The sequence below is a fragment of the Colias philodice genome, chromosome 31 (assembly GCF_061535455.1).
Source record: "Colias philodice isolate Cphi_HAF_F1 chromosome 31, ilColPhil1 Martin Lab GWU primary, whole genome shotgun sequence".
Lineage (NCBI taxonomy): Eukaryota > Metazoa > Arthropoda > Insecta > Lepidoptera > Pieridae > Colias > Colias philodice.
This window is the reverse complement of record NC_143116.1, coordinates 5,435,146-5,457,062: the sequence shown is the minus strand read 5'-3', so window position 1 is coordinate 5,457,062 and position 21,917 is coordinate 5,435,146. Positions and strand designations below refer to the sequence as shown.

Sequence of the window (21,917 nt, the reverse complement as noted above, 5' to 3'; positions counted from 1 at the left end):
TAATTAATATTATGTTATAATCCATGAGAGCACACGAATAGTTACGTTTTTCTACTCGTGTGGTAAGATATTTATGGACTAAAGAGACGAGATGAATGTTAAAAAAATAAAATATTAACTGAGCTCAGAGGTCTATGCTCTAAACGCTCAGTCTAAATGTGTATCCGATTTTCATGCTCAATGACATCTCGGAATGACATTGACAATAATTGACAGATTTTGAAATTTGAATTTTGAGATTTTGATTGATATTAGTTGTCAAACAAAGTTTTATGACGAGTTGCGATTCGAATTCCTCCAGTTTCGAAAATATCTCAAGGATAGTCAAGTAGTTTGCGTGAAAAACTACTCTTGAAAAACGATACACAGAAATTTTTAAACACGGGTTTTACACAAATTCATAATAAGGTGATTTACAGTGTGAGACAGTGTATTCTTAAAATAACAAAACTTAATTCCGTAAGTAAATAAATTAATTTTATATATTAATTCTTGGATAAATATTAAATATTTATAACATAATGTTGTGTTTTTTTTATTTTTATCAAGCAATAGTGTCAAGGTTGGAGTTTGTACTTTGAACTCATCATCACACTAAAATAATAACAATACGTCGATTGAATTTTAATAGATTTGATTCCAATAAGAATTTATCTTATATTATATTTGAGAGTTTTATCAATTAAATGATTGTAATACTTAACAAATAATATTGTTTGTTTTTTTAGGTTATGTTTATATTACGTAAAAATAAAACTATTTTAATTCATGAAGCATATATTAGTCTTTTGATAAGAGATAACTGTTAAAATTTTCGTAAGGTAATATTTTATCTGCACAATTTATTAGTTTTAAAATTAAACCATATTACAGGACTGACTATCAAATTATAAAAGTGTTATTTAGTATCTTTTTCTATTTATTTACAAGATGTGTACTGAAGGTTTTTAAATTGACTTTGAAACAAAAATATAATATTTAGTATGTACTTATATCTGAGGTTAAATAAAAAACTTCAAAAAAATTTAATGCTATTAAAAATAACATTCATTAACACATTGACTGCCATGTAGGGCACCGGTGACCGGAAGCGGACTTGTATGAAGGAGCCGCGTAGGACACCGGTGACCTCACGGTAAACCTGTTTTCAGAGATGATTTACGCGCCGTAGGACGCGTTTTCCGTAGATTTCTTATTATTAAGTGACCGGGATGGCGCTCAGGTGTAATACTTTCGCATGGTTTCTATGTAACGTAAGAATATTTTGAATTAGTGAAGGTAAACCTTCAATAACGTGAAAATGCCCAGAACATAAAATTTTTTCTTAATTCAAACGTATTTATTTAAAAATGGTTGTGAATGCATTACAATAGAAAGAAAAATAAAACGAGTAGTTAAATCGACGAGTAATTTAATTAAACTTTTTGTCTTTGACTGAGGTGCGCGGGTGCCCGGAGCTTAGGCCTGGAGAGGTGACCGCACGGCGCCTTGGAACAGAAATCAACTTAATTATTTCTGTACGCCATGTAGGGCACCGGTGACCTCGTGAAGTTTTTTTTAAATTCTACGGAACCCTGCGTCCGATTGAACCCAAAATTTAATACTATATATATCTAGACCCATAACATCAATTGGCACAAAAAATTTTTTTTGTGATTTTCGTCATTATTACTCTGGCAGTCAATGTGTTAATTAAAAAAATATGAAATTGTAAAGTATCAATGTATTGGAACTTAAAACAGCATGTCTGACATGTATAGCCATTACCCTAAAAAAATTTGGCTCTAAGCCAATGACCAATATGAATTTGAATCTATCTTTGGATTGTCTCTTAAAAAATATAAGTATCAATATTTTTTAAGAGCAAAAATATAAAGATATATGTGCAACACATTGTTATGTTTATACCTAATTGAAAGTAAATAACAATCTTTTGAATGACAAACATAATTCCAAATATTATTGCATTTTCATTCTTATTAAAAACTAGCTGCACTACTTGGTTTCACCCGCGCTCCTCTTCTGTTGTTCTTAGCGTGATGATAAATAGCCTTCCTCAATAAATGGGCTATCCAACACTGAAAGAATTTTTCAAATTTAAACAATAGCTCTTGAGCTTAGCCTGTTCAAACCAACAAAGCATTGTAATATTAGTATAGATATGTTTTAATAGGAATAAGAATGAAAACTCAAACATTTATTTATTCAATTAGACTTCCTTCTTGAAGTACTTTTGAATCGTCATTACATATTTTTACATTTACTACTGCAAGAAACCGGCAAGAAACACCATAGTTGCTCTTTTAAAATCATGTCAATATTACATTTTTTTCTACAAAATATGTAACTAAGAAGTTTATAAAAATAAGCAGTTTAATGTTTATCATTCTTCCGGTCATTGCCATCTCAAGGACAATTATATTTAACGCATTGTTTGTTTATAAAAACATCTTGATCCTAAATTATCTCCATAACCTTCAAAATACCTCCTTTATGTAATGGCTTGTAAATTTGTATAGCGTTGATATTAATAATTTATAGCTTTTTACTAGTAAATACTTATTTTAGTTCCTCTTTTAATCAATTTTACTATTCTACTAATATTATAAATAGAAAAGTTTGGAATGCATGTATGTTTGTTACTCTTTTACGCAAAACTACTGAATGGATTGTGATGAAACTTTGCAGTATTGTAACTTATATGTACCGAAATAATAAAACTTGAATGTGATATCTATTGAAATTTCAGGCAAAAGACGCGGGTTCGAAACCCGCCTCGTGATCGTCTTTTTCTATTCTTTAAAAATTTCTCTTTTATACATATAAACTTTTGTCTTCGGTTTCGTCCGCGGTTGAAACCGCGCGGCTCAACTAGTTTATTAATATAATGTACTAGCACAGTACTTATGTATTACAATATTATTTCCTATGTAATACCACATAATATAAGAGCCCACGACGGCCAGACTTTCCTTTCTTTCGGAAAGTTGAAAGTTTCTCTGTATATGTCTCCTATACAGATAAGAACGACCAGCGACTATCAAGTTTGGGTTGTGGTTACTTTGGCAGGAAACAGGTAGTGAAGGTGTATAAAATAGTACCTAACTTTCATTATAGTTTAAAAGCTAAATTTTATATATGTTACTTGGGGACCTATAAAAAGACATTACCTTAAGAGCCAGACAGTTTTCATGGTTCTTACATCTAGCCAGACACATTTAAAAAATAACTAACATATCATCAAATTCACATAACTACCTAAAAGCGTAACAAATATGAAATAACCCACTAAAACATTAGTTAACTATAATTATTAAAAAAATAAAAGTATAATATATAAGTAATAAAGTTATTACTTATCTTTTACGGGGGTTTATGTTGATGAAATTTCACGTATCTCGATGACACAATAAAAAAGTCATCGGGATACGTGAAATTCCATCAACATAAGTCTAAGTAAAAGATAAGTAATAACTTTATTACTTATATATTATACTTTTATTTTTTTAATAATTATAGTTAACTAATGTTTTAGTGGGTTATTTCATATTTGTTACGCTTTTAGGTAGTTATGTGAATTTGATGATATGTTAGTTATTTTTTAAATGTGTCTGGCTAGATGTAAGAACCATGAAAACTGTCTGGCTCTTAAGGTTATGTCTTTTTATAGGTCCCCAAGTAACATATATAAAATTTAGCTTTTAAACTATAATGAAAGTTAGGTACTATTTTATACACCTTCACTACCTGTTTCCTGCCAAAGTAACCACAACCCAAACTTGATAGTCGCTGGTCGTTCTTATCTGTATAGGAGACATATACAGAGAAACTTTCAACTTTCCGAAAGAAAGGAAAGTCTGGCCGTCGTGGGCTCTTGATCTAACAGGTAATAACGTAGTATATTATTATTAGTCTGTGGTAATACTATGGTACTAGTCTAAGCCTTAGGTCTAAGCTAGTCCTTTTCACCTATGATGATTCCTGTGACACTTCATCCTGTTCCGAATTACGTATTTTATGTTTAAAAAGTCAAAATAATTTTAGTGCATAATATTTTTATTTTATGGCGGCATTATTACCAAAAATATAAAAATGAAACATCTTAAGCTTATAAATCAAAAACAGTATTGTTTAGTTTAATATAATGAAAAATAAAATAAAATAACACAAAAATATAATACCTACGCAATTCGTGTACATGAAATGGATCGTTGAAAAATCATAGAGTTGGAAAATCATATAATCGGCGCCCATCTTGTGATCGTTTGTCAATCGAGTCAATCGTCTGTACGAGTGCGTCAGCCTTGTATACAAGTTGCATTTTTATATTGACACTTTACGTGGTATTCTGTTATTGTTACTAATTGTTATTGTTGACTTTTTGTTGCTGTTGTTTGCTAAGTTTCCTTAGTTAATTGTTGGCGAAATGCCGAAAAAACTAATTTTGGTACTTTATTCAAATCGATTTCATTTCCATATTAGAATATTATCGATTATCGGAAACAATTGATACGATTTCAGTAACCGACATCTCTACACGTGTCAAAAATCGATGTGTCACAGAAATCATCTTAGGTGGAAAGGACTATAGATTCTTTAGATGTGCTTTAGATGTCAAGTAGCTTATCAAGTAGTTACTGTCTGTGTGTTATTATCTAATAAAAACTTAATCTATAGATGCATTCATTGCCCTAACAATGAACAAGGAAATAAATTTTATCTGTGTATTGATAATGTTTAAGTATACAGGGTGTGCCCAAGAAGCTTATATCTAATACACTGGAGATTGCACTATGACCATTAACTTGTCACAAGAAAATATAACCTTGAATGACGTCAGTGTTGTTTTTTGTCTCTTTCTGTGGGTGACCACACTGGTTTGTATATTCAGGATTTTTCGAAATAGAAAAAACTAAAAATCATGGTCTATAAATAATAACGACATATATTTTTAACAGTATTTTTATTATAATTACTGGTCAACTTACAAGAATTATCACCTTTATACGACATACAATTTTAATTGCTAGAGAATGATAGTATTAAATAACGCTTGATAACTTTTGGCTACAAAGCTTGAATATTAACCGATATACATCATTAACATCCTTTGTAAATAGAGGAAAGTTGTGTTTTGCATCAGATGCTGTTTACCAAATTGTAAGTTACTTAGATCTTCTTTTTAAACGCGTTGCTTCGACGGGTCAACTTCAAGCCAAAAACATCAAATAAAAACTGTTTATAGCAGTATTTTTTTTCTGGGTCGTAATCCTCAGTAATTTTACCCTTGATAGGCACATATATTTCTTTTTACGTAAAACAAAAAAATATTAGGTTAAAAAGTATACATTTCAATGTAAAAAAGAACAAACCACAATATGTGAGTGCAATACCGATGTCGTGTGTTGTTTCATTACTAGTATAAAAAATTTTAAAATGGTGTTCTAAATGTTCATCATAATATTGTTTAGCAATATATTATCGTCGCTATCCGTAAAAACCCATCATCATGGTTACTTTACTTGTTAAATTTGTTTGTTGAAAACTTGTTGAAAAATGATGAAAGTATTAGGAAAAGAACTTATTTAACATGATTGCTTAGTAAAATGATGATAAATTTGACGATTTTTGCCATTAAAATGATTCTAAACAGGTAAATGCATGAGTATTGAGGAATATTGTAAATAACGTAAATATACACTTGCCTGTGAAATTATAGGCCAGAATTTGGTGTCCAAAAACTTCTGCAACTTTTCACAATGCAATACATTATTTATATTCGGAAAATATTTATTAAATACGCAACAATATTAACTTAAATATTCGAAGCGACGCAATTTTTTTGACACTTATGCCATATTGTCAAAGTGAGAGTTGCTACAATTTTATTATGGTAACTACCCATAATCAGGGAGTATCGCTTTTTAATAATTGGTTCAGATACTTATTTTATTTAGCATAAATAATAATTGTCTCATCCAACAATGCTTCTGAATGACGTTGTTGGCAATTTATCAACAAACTCATGTACAAAAACTAACCTTTTGCACAGAATATTACAGCATACATAGTAGCCTTGGGAAAACTTCGTATTAACAGTGGCAATACCAAGTTAGGTGTGAAAGTGATAAAACACAACATTTTTCTTGTTAGAGCGTTTTCACATTATCCGATCCGATATCGGATATCGGAAGCCGATAGCCGATATCCGATATCGGAGGGAAGTAAAATGTATGAAATATGTGCCTGTCTTTCACATTGTCCGGTCCGATATCGGATATCGGAGCCGACACCGATATTCCTAGTGGCTATCGGACGATAATGTTCAGTGTTGCCAACTCAATTTTCGAAAAGGCAGTATACCAACAGCAAAAAAGCACTAGTTTGTGTATTTTCAGTCTTATAGGGCGCTCAATCTTCAAAAAAATATTCTTTGTTTTTAACCTAAAACCCTTTCTATTAAAAGAAACCTTTTTTTATTAAGAAAACACACATTTAAGTATTTATAGGCATTTAAAATACGATTTATACGGCAAGTATTTTTATTTGCCGTATTAAAATACACGGCAATTGGCTGAACTGAAGTAAACAAAAATATAATGCGTTCTTAAATTCAAATATCTATCTTCGAAAACATTAGTGTCTATCATCTTTATTTTATCTCATTCTGCCTCGCTCCTCCTCCTACTCGGATGTTGGTTGTGCTATTTATTGTATTGTTGTCATTGAGTGCTTTGTTTTTAACCGACTTCAAAAAAGGAGGGGATTTTATTTTTATTTTGAATTAACAACAAAGAATACAAAGTTTGAAAACTCTTAATTCTAAAATAATTGTTTATGACAATAAAATAATTTATGTATCTTTACTTACAGGAAATTACAACAATCATATTACAAATATATTTGAACGAGTGACAATATTATTTTAGGATATTACAGTGTAATAAGAAAAAGAAAAGAAAATGTGAACAAAGATTGTATCACTTAATAAATTTATCATAGGTACTACATGAACTTTTATAAATGTATGTAGTGAAAAAATGACTAAATGAGTAGGTACGTCTTGCTAAAAATACATTTAATAGATTTTGAAAGGTATTTACTAATATGTATTACCATAGACAAATATAAATTATATTCGTCCATGGTATTACTAAACATATTAACTTACTAGGTTGTAGTAGGTATTGATATAAATTTATTTAATTTATAATGTGTTAACATAAGTATATTATGTTATACAAATGACCGATATCAAAACTATTTAGTAAATAGCACATCTAAATAATATGCAGTAATTTGTGATATCAAATCTTTTTTTACATTTTACTTTTCTTTTTTGAAGTTGTTTTTCTTTATCGTAGTTATTTTTAATGTACATGTACAACTTTGATTTATAACATTTGATTTTTTTTAATTATACATACCTTTTTTTATCAACTGGCAATTTAGTTTAGTTTTCTCTAAAAATTTCTGGCAACACTCATGATGATATCGGAACGATTTTATCGGACAATGTGAAAGGGCAAATTGTATCCGATATCGGATATCGGCTATCGGCGTCCGATATCCGATATCGGATCGGATAATGTGAAAACGCTCTTACACGTCAAATGTTCATACCGAAATCTCCAGTGTATAAGATATAAGCTTCTTGGGTGTGCCGTAATAAATGGTAGTAGGTGAAAGATCTTGTGACCATTCAGAAAAATATGTCATAGGTTCAGTAAAAGAAACAGACTAAACAGATTCATAATACAGACTAAGCGCCGAAAAGGGTGATATTTTCTATTATGAATTATCGAAAATGTTGAATTTCTACGGAGAAATTCAACATGGAGGTATATAGTATACTATATCTATTACCGTAAAAAATATTTCTCTGAACTGCCACAAAATCGCATTTAATTTTTGAAGTAAAACTTCTTTATCGGGGTTGGAAAAAAATTTAGTGTAACATTTTTTCGTTACGCGCCGTCTTGCTCTTATCGATGTATAAATTATTTTTTGAAAAATAAAGTTATATGTCAACCGGGGCAAATGCAACTAAAAAATAACAAGTCTCAAGTTTGATCGGTTGCAGTCATCTCCTTTTATATTTGGTCATTTATTTGACCCATTTATTGTTTTTTGTATTTATTCAAGATTATTTTAAACCAAACAAGCAATACAGTAGTCTTATAAATAACTGGTAGTGAGAATATTTCCTAAAATTGGTAGAAAAAGTTACATTAACCCCATGTCGGGGGTAAATGCAACTAACTGCCATAGCTCTTCTTCTATTTCATATAAAACAACGAATATAGAATATATTTATGAGATTTCATGTTATTCATAGGATTTTGAACTGGATTACCGTGTAGCAAGGACGAGTTTTCAGGAAAAATCTTATTTTTCTAAATGTGGGGCAAATGCAACTATTTGTTAGAGAATTAGTGTGGGGAATGCAAAAAACTTATTCATCGATATTTTTTTATTATTCTGCGTGTGATTTGTATCGTACTATTGTGTATAAGGGAACTATTGCTACAATAACGTTGCGATCGTAGATGGCGCCGCATTATTTAGAGGAAAAACTCATGTAGGTACTTTGATTTACCACTTTAAATCGCAACAAAAAAAAATTACAATGCCCCTACCTACTAAGTCAATTTTAGTTTTTGGTCAAAACAAATAATATTCTTTGTGTTAAATCCTATTAATATTATAAAGGCGAAAGTTTGTATGGATGTATGGATGTTTGTTACTCTTTCACGTAAAAACTACTGAACCGATTACAATGAAATTTAGCACACATATAGAGGGTAACTTGGATTAACACATAGGGTAGGTTTTATCCCGGAAATCCCACGAGGACGGGAACTATGCGGGTTTTCCTTTGAAAACGCGGGCAAAGCCGCGGGCGGAAATCTAGTATTGTTATAAACGTAAACCAAACAAAATACGTTTATTAGTTAATCAACCGTTTATTAAAAATTACTTGGACAATCACAGAACTATCCTACTTAGTTTTACATAAGAGATTCACAACTTTGGTTTCGTAAACAATGAAAAAAACAAATTCTTATCATCTAAAATAATACCCTGGCTTACTTATTTAACAGTCTCTACAAAAAAATCGTACACAACAATCCTTTTTTTAAGAATACCTATAAGGTTTTAACAATATGTAAGTCTCTAATAAATCTAACACACAGCAATCACATTTTTCAGGAATATAAAGTTTTAACAACATTTAAGTCTCTAGTCTCTTTATAAAAAATCTTACACAGCAATCACATTTTTCAGGAATAAAAAATCTTACACAGCAATCACATTTTTCAGGAATATAAAGTTTTAACAACATTTAAGTCTCTAGTCTCTTTATAAAAAATCTTACACAGCAATCACATTTTTCAGGAATATACAGTTTTAACAACATTTAAGTCTCTAGTCTCTTTATAAAAAATCTTACACAGCAATCACATTTTTCAGGAATATAAAGTTTTAACAACATTTAAGTCTCTAGTCTCTCTTTCATAAGATCATCTTGCGAGTAGCCAACTTCTTTTTTGCGTTTGTAATTCCTCACCATCTGAAATACCATTGAAGTATAGTAATAAACACTTACTACTTTGACTGCAACATGCCGTTACGGCCTGCAGCATTAATATGTTAAGCAATAATAAATAAATAAATAAGTTAGCATTCAATTAGAATTCAGTTTATTGATCATTTGTTTTACACGTTCATTCACTGCTCGGTAGTTAAACATTAAACATGTCTACCTAATTTTATGATTTAGATGTTTCTCATCATACAACTATTGTTTAAAATATTTAGAGGCAAAAAAGACGACCTCGTTTTTAGTTATATTCTTTAACCACGCTGGTTTTATCTAATTTGAATTTTACTTACGAACCCGTCTCTGGGTATAATATCGAAAAAAAAATCGATGGTTCTTCTTTAATTAATCATAAAGAAAGTATATTTTGACTACCAAGAAGGATACATAATAAATTAAAAATATCGACACTGTCACATCACTAGTGTTTTTAGTTTCATACAAAAATATAAGGGGCTATTGTAACTAACCTCACAGTTGCAATAACCCCATAGTGAAATTTTCATGGGGCAAATGTAACTGCATCAATAACACAAAATAGAGTCAACTAACGCACTTAAAATATAAATGAAATAACTTACGGCTTGTGATAATCGTGTCCAATCAAAAACACCTGCAAAAAATCACTCCTAAACAATTTTTTTGTCAGCAAAACCCGACACCTGTTTTTACGCACACCAACTTCAAAATGGCGGTTTGACAAAATGGCCTATAAATCAAATAGTTTTCATCGTAGTGGCGCCATCTATTATTTGTAAGATTTATTAGTCGTTGAGTTATTGAATCATAGATGGCGATATATTACAACAACTCTAATAAATGAGTTATGATAAGTAGTTGCAATTGCCCCATAGTTGCAATTGCCCCGGTTGACCCTACTTAAAGAAGTTTCACTGCTTACGTGTGTACATTTAGTACACGCACACATTTTTTTTTTCATTTTTTCGATAAGCTATATTGCTTAGTACTTACAAGTTACATCGTAAAATTGTATTAAGTCACAGTATGACTTTATTAATTAGCTTGAAGTTAAACAGTAATAAACATCCTATTCTTGTTAGTTGAAAACAAATATTTTATGGTTCTTGGTCATAGAGTACATATACTGTTTTATACTTACTTAAACCTTCCACAAGAATCAATAATAGATAGAGGATCTATTAATACATATAAACCGCATCAAAATCCGTTGCGTAGTTTTAAACATTTAAACATAGGTACGGACCGATGGTACGGACGGACAGACAACGACTACTTTGTTTCATACTATGTAGTTGATGACCAATGTAGTTGAGCCAAAACTTTATCAGTAATGGTTAAGCTATTTTAGTGTGATAACGGTTTATATATAAACACGTAGCTACATGACATGCAGAATTGTGAAATTATATGTTCCGATTACTTACTAAGAATGAATATTAGACTCATCCTCATAATTGTTACCAAGTAGTGATAACCATATTATCAAGATGGTAAACTTGAAAAAAACAAAACATATGTTTATGTTATTTATTGGACAGAATTCAGAAAACTCCTGAAGATTGTTATTGCACTCTTGCAATGTGAGAACCACTCAAAACTCCCATGAGAATCAGGATATTTTAACGTCCACCAAACGTAGCCTATATCAAGCTTTATGAAGGAAGCGGCGTCAAATCAGCAAAATCTATACTAATACATATTATAAAGCTGAAGAGTTTTTTTATTTGTTTGTTTGAACGCGCTAAGCTCAGTCCGATTTGAAAAATTCTTTTGGTGTTAGATATCCCATTTATCGAGGAAGGCTATTCGCCAACAGGAGCAGAGCAATGCGGGTAAAACCGCGGAGCACAGCTAGAACAATATAAAATTATGCAAACTTTCACTATTTAGCCTCCTTACTATCTCAAAGATTATAATACTTATCATAAAATCGCTCCGTTGCTCTGTTGCGACTATCATTTCGTATCGAAAATTTTTTTAAGAATGAGTTAAATAAACAAAGAATTTTTGTTTATTTAACTCATTCTTAAAAAAAATTTTTTCTAAATCCCACCCTAAAATATTTTTCGGCATTTACTAAGAGACCAAAGACGAACTACCTGTATGTGGTCATGTGATGAGGTATAGCTTGACCCATAGAGGCTCGACCGCAACTGCTGTACCGCGCCTTAGGTATGTGCGGTCAGGCAGGGCCGCAGAGACCGGGTAAAAAAGAGCACGAGTTAGAAGTTAGAAAGAAACGGAACGGTCGGTACTCCCCCCCACCTCGCCGCGCACATACCGACACAGCGGCGCAGAATAATAACTAGATTGACAGCGGTACAGCCACTGCGGTCAAGCTATACTACGACTGTATGCTTCTCTATATCACATCTATATTCTGCGCTATAGCTATGTTTTACTTCCATTCAATATTCGAAAACTAAACTAATTTCAGATGTATTCTGCGTGACGTCATGTGAGCGAGCAAGATGGGAGGCGTCGCGCGAGTGCCGCCTGAACAGAGCGAGGATACACAACATGGTGAGATGTCATCATCGTCATCATCATCATCAATACATATTTATAATAACATTGGATGATATAGGAGTCGTTGAATTTTTTAAAAGAAATCTTGGGTCGTGGACCGTGGTCAACAATTGATATCGAAGCCCAAAATATAGTTTTTAAAATTTTTGTCTGTATGTATGTCCGGGCTAAACTCAATAAGTACGTATGTACTTCATGGATTTATTTCAAATTTTTAATGAATATTACTAACAGGTTGGGTCAACATAGGTTATGTACCATGAACCATCACGGTAAGGTCAATAGGAGCGGAGCAATGTGGGTAAAACTTAGTCAATGCCTTATTAAATATTTTTTTTTATTTGAGTGGTAATTTTGCTTGCACAATTATGCCAATGTTACTTTGGGAAGGCCAAATCCTAGTTATATACCAAAAAAGAAAAATAAATTAGCATAATATAAAGTTACACAATATTTTTTTATGGGGCTCCTTGCCAGTGACGAAAAATATAAAATAATTATTATTAAAAGATTGATTCGAAGTGTTGTTTCAAAATAAAATTAAGATTAAGATTCTAGAACGATAGTAAAAATCAAGAGGACAAAGTTTAAGTATTGATTATAAAGATACGGGTATCTAAATATATTATTATGAAAAGTGACAAACAACAAATAATAAGATATGATAATTTATTTAATACTAGCTTTCCTCCCGCGACTTCACCCGATTTGTCTAAAACCTAATAAATTACATATATAAAAAAATATACCTATATATATTATATACTAAAACATTCCTCTTAAATCACTCCTATCTATTAAAAAAGCGCATCGAGATCCGTTGCGTAGTTTTAAAGATTTAAGCATACACAGGGACAGAAAAAGCGACTTTGTTTTATACAAAGTTAATTTCCGAATAATTAGTAGGATAACAATCGCAAGTTAGGTATATTGTAAGTACACATGTTCTTCACAGTACATATAATTACTCATACTTGATAAAAAAACTAATAAAATGACGCGTGCCTTAAATCCATTATCCTATACAATGATTATTATTGTCTTAAGGTGCAGATATATACAACTTTTAATAATTTTAAAATGAACATCACGTGTAATATTCTGGTGTGAATTACCTAATTGCAAAAAAAAAAATGATAATTTGTTATTTGTTTATGTTGTTATTAAATAACTAGAATAACTGTGCCCCGCTGTGTTATCTACGTGAAATCATTTTTCAAATCGGACCCCCAGTTCCTGATTTTAACGCGTTCAAGCTTTCGTGTGCTTTCGTTGTCAAAATACAGAAAATAATAATTTACCACTTGGCACTTGTACCACAATCTGGACTATGCTCGGCACTTAACGTCGCCTTAAGTCATCGATCAACGTAGATATAACTTTATGAGGTATATAATATTTTGTCCTTAGGCTATCAGTCACATCACACACCGGAAGATGATAATACAAACAATTTGTATTAAGATGCCGGTGTTTTGGGGGTCTAATGACGTAGTAACAAAAAGAAAATGATGGTCATGGTGCTGGCAATGGGGGCCTATATAAGAGTCATATTAATAGGTAACATTTGACACTTCATAAAAGTTCAACAACGCAACCTTGTAACAGCGGACATAAAGTCATATATTTTTCTTTTTGTTAGAACTGCAAATGTAAAATTTTTAGCATGCAATTTTGGACATAAGAAAAATGGTTATTATGCATACTTTTTAATACTAATAACATTTAAACAGCTCTCTTTTATTTGTAACCCAACCCAGGCCTCGAACCTGGAACATCTGTAGTCGACCAAAAAGACAATGGTAAACCTAGAGGCGTGTCTAGATAAATAACTAAAGATATGTTTCTCGAATAATTATTATCTTTTAATGTTATCAGTTATGATATTGTTTTTATTTAAATATCGAGATGATAAGACAAACAAACACGCAAAATGAGAATTGCACAACTATTCAGAGAATTAAGAAAGAAGAAGTTAACTAGACAATTTTAAAAAGCAAATTGTGTTTTAATTACATACTTAATCTTTTTGAAGTTTATAAGTAAAATATTCTACAAAAAAGGTTACCTACATTCCTGGGGAGAAATACCATACCATATTGCAATGGGGCTGAATAAAAAAAAATATATCAAACACTAAAAGACTCACGTCAATCTGATGAAAACCCACGAAGATATCGAAAAAGAAAAAAAGCTATGCAATAGCTTAAAAAAAAGTTATGCTTGTGGTTTTGTAATTATTAAAAATTTACATCATACTAGTCATATGGGCCTTCTTCACAATGGGCAGCGTTAGCCCAACAAATAATCGTTGATGTTTGCCGTCATTATGGCGATTATGAATAAACGGCTACAATGACGGCCGATCCTAGATATTTAGGCCCTCTACACTATAGTGATTGCCCTACGCTGCCAATACATCATGCTTATCATCATCATTGAATCTGTTCAAAATATTCATGTTCAAGATTGATGTCATGACATTCTTCTTCTTCTTCTTCAGGTTAAAAAGAGATTCAAAAACAACTTTCATTTAAACTTTTTCTTGTATCTGATTGTCAACCTGAACACCGATGTTTTTTGAAATCTGACTTAGACTTTTTAACTTCAAGAATTGGAATTAAAACTTGATTTTAAACCTATTAATTGTAGACACAATTCACAAACACAGAACTTGAATTAAAACTTGATTTTTAATTCTCTGCCAATCGTAGCTACAAACACGGTGGGCACGCAAAGACAGCTGACAGGCAGTGCGCTAGTAGTGACGTCACTAGTGGCGGGTGCGGCGGCCGGCGCACTTGCTAAGACGGCCATCGCTCCGTTGGATAGGACGAAGATTAACTTTCAGACATCGTAAGTTTTTAAGTCGTTATTAAAAATGCCAATGAAAAATTTTGTAAAGAAAAAAAGAGCGTGTGTGCCGAGCACTGCACACGTGACAGAAGTGAAATTTCTTTGGCAAGATTTAAAGTATTGCCATGACCTTAAATTGTTACTCTCAACGCCTAAAGAAGTTTTGCTTTAGAAAAATTATTTTAGTTAAAAAATTGGGTCATAATCGAGTGTAAAGGAGTCGGTTACATACAAATTTACAAACCTATGAGCACGTATGTTTGAAGCTCACAAAAGCCTGTTAATATAAATGCAATTACTAGTATGCAGAAAAAGGAATAAAAAATTGAAACAATTGACGACGTTTTCTTGGTATAATATACAATTTATTGAATTTGGAAACCAAACATATTTCATTCTACATTATTATTACAATACACATTTGTCAGCCAAACGCCGTACTCATGGCGCGCGGCGCTCGCGTTCCTGGAGCGGAGTTGCCGCACCGAAGGCGTTACAGCGCTCTGGCGCGGCAACAGCGCCACGATGGCGCGCATCGTGCCGTACGCCGCGATACAGTTCACTGCGCACGAGCAGTGGAAACGCGCACTCGGGGTCGACTCGCCGCAGACTGCGCAGTTAGTGATTAGTTTTATGTCATCATCATAGTTGCAAATATCATCATTTTCATTTATTGGTTAGTCATTAATCATTATCAGCTTCTAAATCAGCTTTATTATTTTTAGCTTACAAATTATTAGCATCAGCTTCAACTTCTTTTCCATTCATCCTCACAAACTGTCACATTTACAATATTAGTAGGATACTACATAATGTGAGGATGGTTGAATACAATTATGTTCTACATCAAACAGCTTATTACTTGAGATTTTTTTTCAATCACGTGCTCTTTTACGTCACTTTTCACGTCCTATACGGCGTGCCATGTGACGTCACAAAGCATACACGTCCCACACGTGGCATGCGACGTCACACCGCATATGACGTCACACTCGTACAGGGCGTCCCCGCTCCGCCTGCTGGCGGCGGGCTCCCTAGCGGGCGTGACGTCACAGAGCGCCACGTACCCGCTGGACCTGGCGCGCGCGCGGATGGCGGTCGCGCAGTACCGCTCGCTGCGGCAAGTGTTCGCCAGGATTGTGAGGGACGAGGGGCTGAGGACGCTGTACCGGTGAGTGTGTACAGATGGACAGATAGATACATAGTTAGTAGTTACACACGGACATAGACGCACGAACAAACATTGCGAGCACACAGATACAAACACACACACATACGCACAGACATTATATCACAATAGTCACACACAATCGAGTAAATACGCACACATTGATTCCAAATACTTCTATTTATATGAAACGCAGAGAGAGAGACACACACACACACACGGATTTGTAATAGTATATATACCTATATGTATAAGATCCACCTACAAACATAAAATCATAATAAAACTATATTTGTTTTGAAAAATAATGTAAGCACATTATTTTTATTATAATAAGTATTTCCAAAATATTATTCTTACTTTCAGCGGCTACCCGGCGACGGTGCTTGGAGTTGTACCGTACGCGGGCGTCTCTTTCTTCACGTATGATTCGCTCAAACATTGGTATCTTGGTGAGTGATTTTTATTTATAATGAAAAAGAGTTAATAATGCTTTGTCACTTTTGTATGTTATGAATAGCAAAGGACCTAGGATAGATCCTGGGGAAACACCAATTTATCAATATAGGTAACTTAAACGTGAAATTATTGTATATATGTTACTATTTAACCTGACAACATTACAAAATTTTTATGTGTTTCTTTAAGAGAAAAGATATTGGGTACTTTAAGGTAATTTAATTGAATAGGAAAAATTTTTAGTGTCGTGTTTTCTTATTTAAAAGTTTGAGTAGGAGTTAAGGCATTTATAAAAAAGATTTTTGGAGACAATTTATTGTCATTGCTTATTATACAATCTATTTTTTAGTTTTGATGTTTTTGCTCGCTGATTGTCTATTTAGTTATAGGTAGAGAAAAATATGTGTTTATAACGATGATTGTATCTCCTTTAGTTGTTGATTTTGTTGAAGATGTGCATATAACGATGATTGTATTTCCTTTAGTTGTTGATTTTGGTGAAGATGTGCATATAACGATGATTGTATCTCATCTAGTTGTTGATTTTGTTGAAGACGTGTTTAAAACGTCGATTCTATCATGTTCGATTATTATGTTAACTATCGACGCGTCTGTTCAATCTATTTCACGTAGACTACATGGGCTCGAAGCTGAGTGGCTTTGTATCATTGCTAAGATGTGTGTATAACGTCGATTGTATGATCGGTGTCAGACTACATGGGCAGCAAGCCGAGCGGGTGGGTGAACATGGCGTTCGGCGGCGCGGCGGGCGCGCTGGGGCAGACCGCGTCGTACCCGCTCGACATCGTGCGGCGCCGCATGCAGACCGCGCGCCGCCGCCCCGACGGCTCCTACCCGTACCCGGCCATCGCGCGCACGCTCGCGCACGTCTACCGGTCAGTGCACACACACACACGTCTGCCGGTCAGTGCACACACACACACGTCTACCGGTCAGTGCACACACACACACGTCTACCGGTCAGTGCACACACACACACGTCTACCGGTCAGTGCACACACACACACGTCTACCGGTCAGTGCACACACACACACGTCTACCGGTCAGTGCACACACACACACGTATACCGGTCAGTGCACACACACACACGTCTACCGGTCAGTGCACACACACACACGTCTACCGGTCAGTGCACACACACACACGTCTACCGGTCAGTGCACACACACACACGTCTACCGGTCAGTGCACACACACACACGTCTACCGGTCAGTGCACACACACACACGTCTACCGGTCAGTGCACACACACACACGTCTACCGGTCAGTGCACACACACACTGTACCCGCTCGACATCGTGCGGCGCCGCGTGCAGACCGCGCCCGCCGGAATGCGCACACAGCTGCACGCACAAACATACACACAGACACGAGCAATATAGACATTAATTATTATGCTTCACACAGCCGGAGGCCCCAAAAAAAAACAATATTACTTTAATACTGCATTTAATAATTAAAATAAAACTTTACACCCTCGTCTACTCAATACAGTCCAATTATCTTAAAAACTAACACAGCAAAACAACGCTCGCATTCCGTTCCCATGCGAACGGCGTAGTCAGCAGTTTGCTGTTAAGGCCGGGACGTAACACAGTATACATGATGTAAACAAAAAACACACACACACACACATTCAATATAAATAATACACAAATGATTCGCACAAACACATAAACTAAATACTATAAGAGTTGTAGATAAAAGATACCCACACTGACACACACATGCGTTACAAATAGTACACAAAATGCAGACAAGGAAGGCTCCATTATTCCAAATTGCACAAAAAATCAAACATTCAAATAAAATCCGGCTCGAAGGACCACTTACGACTTTGCTAGCCACGACTATTTAAATTTTCGACGGAACTGAAAACTAATATCTCAAATTTCATCAAAATCGCTTCAATTCTTTAAACGTGAACCAAAGATAGACAGTCCAATGTTGTTACTTTCACATTTAGTATATTAAGTAGGAATCTAAATGTATAGAAAGTTTTTTGAAGTAAAAACTTCTTTAGCGGCGTTGGGTATAAAATCTTAAACTCGCGTCAGGACACGTGGCCTGATCGAAAAAGCGTAAGACGGACTTTTTTTTTTAGCACTTATATTCCATGCGTAAGACGGATACCATTCCAAAATATCAAACATGCTGAACGTTAATAATCAAGTTTTCACTTCTGCCGGCACTCCCCCAGTGCAACCCGGCTTTTTTTTATGAAAATGTTCCTTCAAAACAGATTTTACATATTTTTTAACACAACTTTCATACAAAAATTAAAAAGGACTTTATATTTACATTTTTTTTGTAATCGCAGGGACGAAGGCTGGCGGGCCTTTTTCAAGGGCCTCAGCATGAACTGGGTAAAGGGCCCCATAGCAGTCGGAATTTCTTTCTCCACGTACGATGCCTTTAAAAGTACCCTCAGAGAGGTAGCACTTACCTTTGAAGCGATGGGGGTCAATATATAATTATATCACTTAAAGGCCCTAATATGTTATATTATAATTTGTTATGTTTAAGTTTTTTGCCGAATAATTTGTTGAAAATACGTGAATATGTGAAAAAAGGCTAATTAAGTCTTATTATAACATCAATTTTACTGTTATTTTTGTTAAAAGAGTAACAGCAATCTCTCGTTGCATGAAAAGACCTTGTAAGGGTCTATAATATATTAGGGCCTTGTTGATTATAAGTCAAAATTACATCTTATCATTGTTTCGAATTATATAAGGATTTATTTTATTTAGAGCCTTGTGTATTTTTGTACATTTAGATAAAAAGGCCTTAAAGGGACTTTAATAACGAAATGGCCTTATGAATTAAATTTTTACCTTGTTATAATATAATTTGTATTTTTTAGCTTATGCAATATTATATTTATTACGAATTGTAATTTTTGCAGCTCTATGTAATCGTTCTTATTGTAAAAATATCGAAATATATTATAAGACGAAATAAAAACCTCATTTTGTTATAATTATTATGTTATTTTGTAATTATAAGAGACCTCATGAAAACTATATCTGCCTCTTTTCAACATATTAATTACGCATGTAGCTGTCTCGCTCTTTCGTAAGTATTACCAGTGTAGAATAATAATTTTTGTACATAAATGCCTTTGTCTTGTGATAAATGGGAATTGTGCAATTATTATCAGAATACGAGTGTTCTAATTAAGACAGAAATATAAAATAAAAAAATATAAAATAATATTAAATATAAATTAATGAATTATGAGAAAAACTTAGACATTTTTGAATATTTAGTATTAAAACAGTTTTTACTCCGATCAGTATTTTAAGCTGTTACACATGTTTATATTATACTGAATCTCCGCTTATTTTATGGGTTAGTTCCAGTCTATGTTGGAAAATGCTGAACCGAAATGGATAGGACTTTCACATTTCTACTTCAATCGATATTATGTTGGACTTACTCAAAAATATCGTGCATGCAGAGCACACGTGTCAGAAGTGAAACTTCTTTGGCAAGATTCAAAGAACCACAATCGCCGCCTTACTCTTTCACGTGATGGTATTGCCATGGCGCGACTTTGAAATTTTACTCTCAACGCGCCTAAAGAAGTTTCACTTCAAAAAAAAAAAATAGAAAATAAATCCTTTATGGAAATGTTCTTTGGTTGTATTTTATATAAAATATTATATTGTTAAGAAGTAATATTTAAGAAACAAGTTTATTCACATAGTAGGTATTGCTTTGTTGATTTTGATAATGTTTACACTTTATAGTAGACATATTGCACTGTTTGTAGAATGTATAAATGACAATACTGTTTTTCAATTTTATATATTTAACTGTGACTGTAAGCGACAATAAATAAATATATATAATGACTTTTAATAAAAAATATTCACTTCAATCTTTTTACAACGCTTATTGCCTTTTAAAAATAATATATTATTAAATAATATATTTATCTTTAAAATAATAAATCCTCAAACGATACTCAATTTTTAGTCATTTACTCTTTCGTAAGCTGTTTTTAATTTATTTTCACAATAATACAGCTGGCAACACATAGAACTGTGTACACTATATGCGTGAAATGTCAGTTTGATAGATATACATTTTCCACTAAGTATTGTATACCTAATTTACTAGCTTACCGCCCGCAGCGTCGCCCTAAAGAATAAGAAATTATATACTCAAACCTTCCTTTTGAATCACTTTATCTATTGAAAAAAAAAACTGCATCAGAGTCTATTGTGTAGTTTTAAAGATCTAAGCATACATACATATAGACAGACGCGGGAAGCGACTTTATACTTTTTACTGTAGTGAGTGAAATAGCATAATATAATTTATATACTTTTCAAGTAGCCAGCCAATTAATAAAAATACAAATTTACTTACAAAATTCAGTATCGTTTGATTACACACGTCCATTATAAAAATGCGTAGGCATTATTATTTCAGTGATATTTGCGCAAATTCGTTTTAAAGTATTTTGTGTTTTGGTCATCGGTTTTTAATTTTAAGAAATATCCACGGTTTCTTATATAAATGTCAGAAAATACTGCACTGTGAAATTTAATTTTTGTAAATTTTATTTACGATTGCCGTAAAAATCTATGTTATTGATATTATAATATGTGTGTTTGTACTGTGTAGGTGTTGTACAAATTTATTGGAATAAATGTGTTCAAGTTGACTATGATTTTTATTTGCCTCTAGCCTCTAGGGGTCAACTTTTAATGGTCCGACGGTACACGCATCATGTCCCTGAACGATAATTAATAAACATGAAATCAGAAAGAGTTAAATTGGTTTTAATTATATTCCTCTTAATATTTTCTTACATTATTGTGAACAATATTTTACTTGCTTTATTAATTTGTGCGTAGTTTCATGGTTGTCCAGAGACTAAATGCAATTTTCCAGTACTATCACATTTGTCCCCAAGCTACTATGCATAAACAAACTTCGCATCACGAACACATACTATCACGACCATAAATACCAAATACACTTCTTGATTCAGTTCATGATTATTGACATAAAAACATACAAATATTTTTTTTTTATTGGATATAATACGATTTTCAGGCATTTTACTTTTGTCCCCATAAATCATCTACATGGCACAGGTCTCACAGACAACCGTAATTTAGTTATGGAAACAAAACACAAATGGCGCGGTAGATTCCTAAACAACAAGCTAAACACAACAATTAACTGTCGGGCTCAAATGCCATTTTGATTTGTATAAAATCACGGCAACAGTCGTCCGAGCGATGTTGGTGAGTGTGGGGTGGCTTTATTGTCAG

General features: G+C 33.0%; 1 protein-coding gene across 1 annotated transcript; it reads left to right on the top strand.

Annotated features, from left to right (window-relative positions):
* The first annotated feature begins 262 nt into the window (after positions 1-262).
* Positions 263-21,301, top strand: DPCoAC (dephosphocoenzyme A carrier). The gene is made up of 8 exons (XM_089713666.1): positions 263-459; positions 12,024-12,109; positions 14,830-14,971; positions 15,400-15,588; positions 15,972-16,142; positions 16,506-16,591; positions 17,311-17,494; positions 18,944-21,301. The coding sequence occupies exons 2-8, from the start codon at positions 12,058-12,060 to the stop codon at positions 19,095-19,097; spliced, it is 978 nt and encodes a 325-aa protein (XP_089569792.1). The 5' UTR covers positions 263-459; positions 12,024-12,057; the 3' UTR covers positions 19,098-21,301.
* The last annotated feature ends 616 nt before the right edge of the window (positions 21,302-21,917 follow it).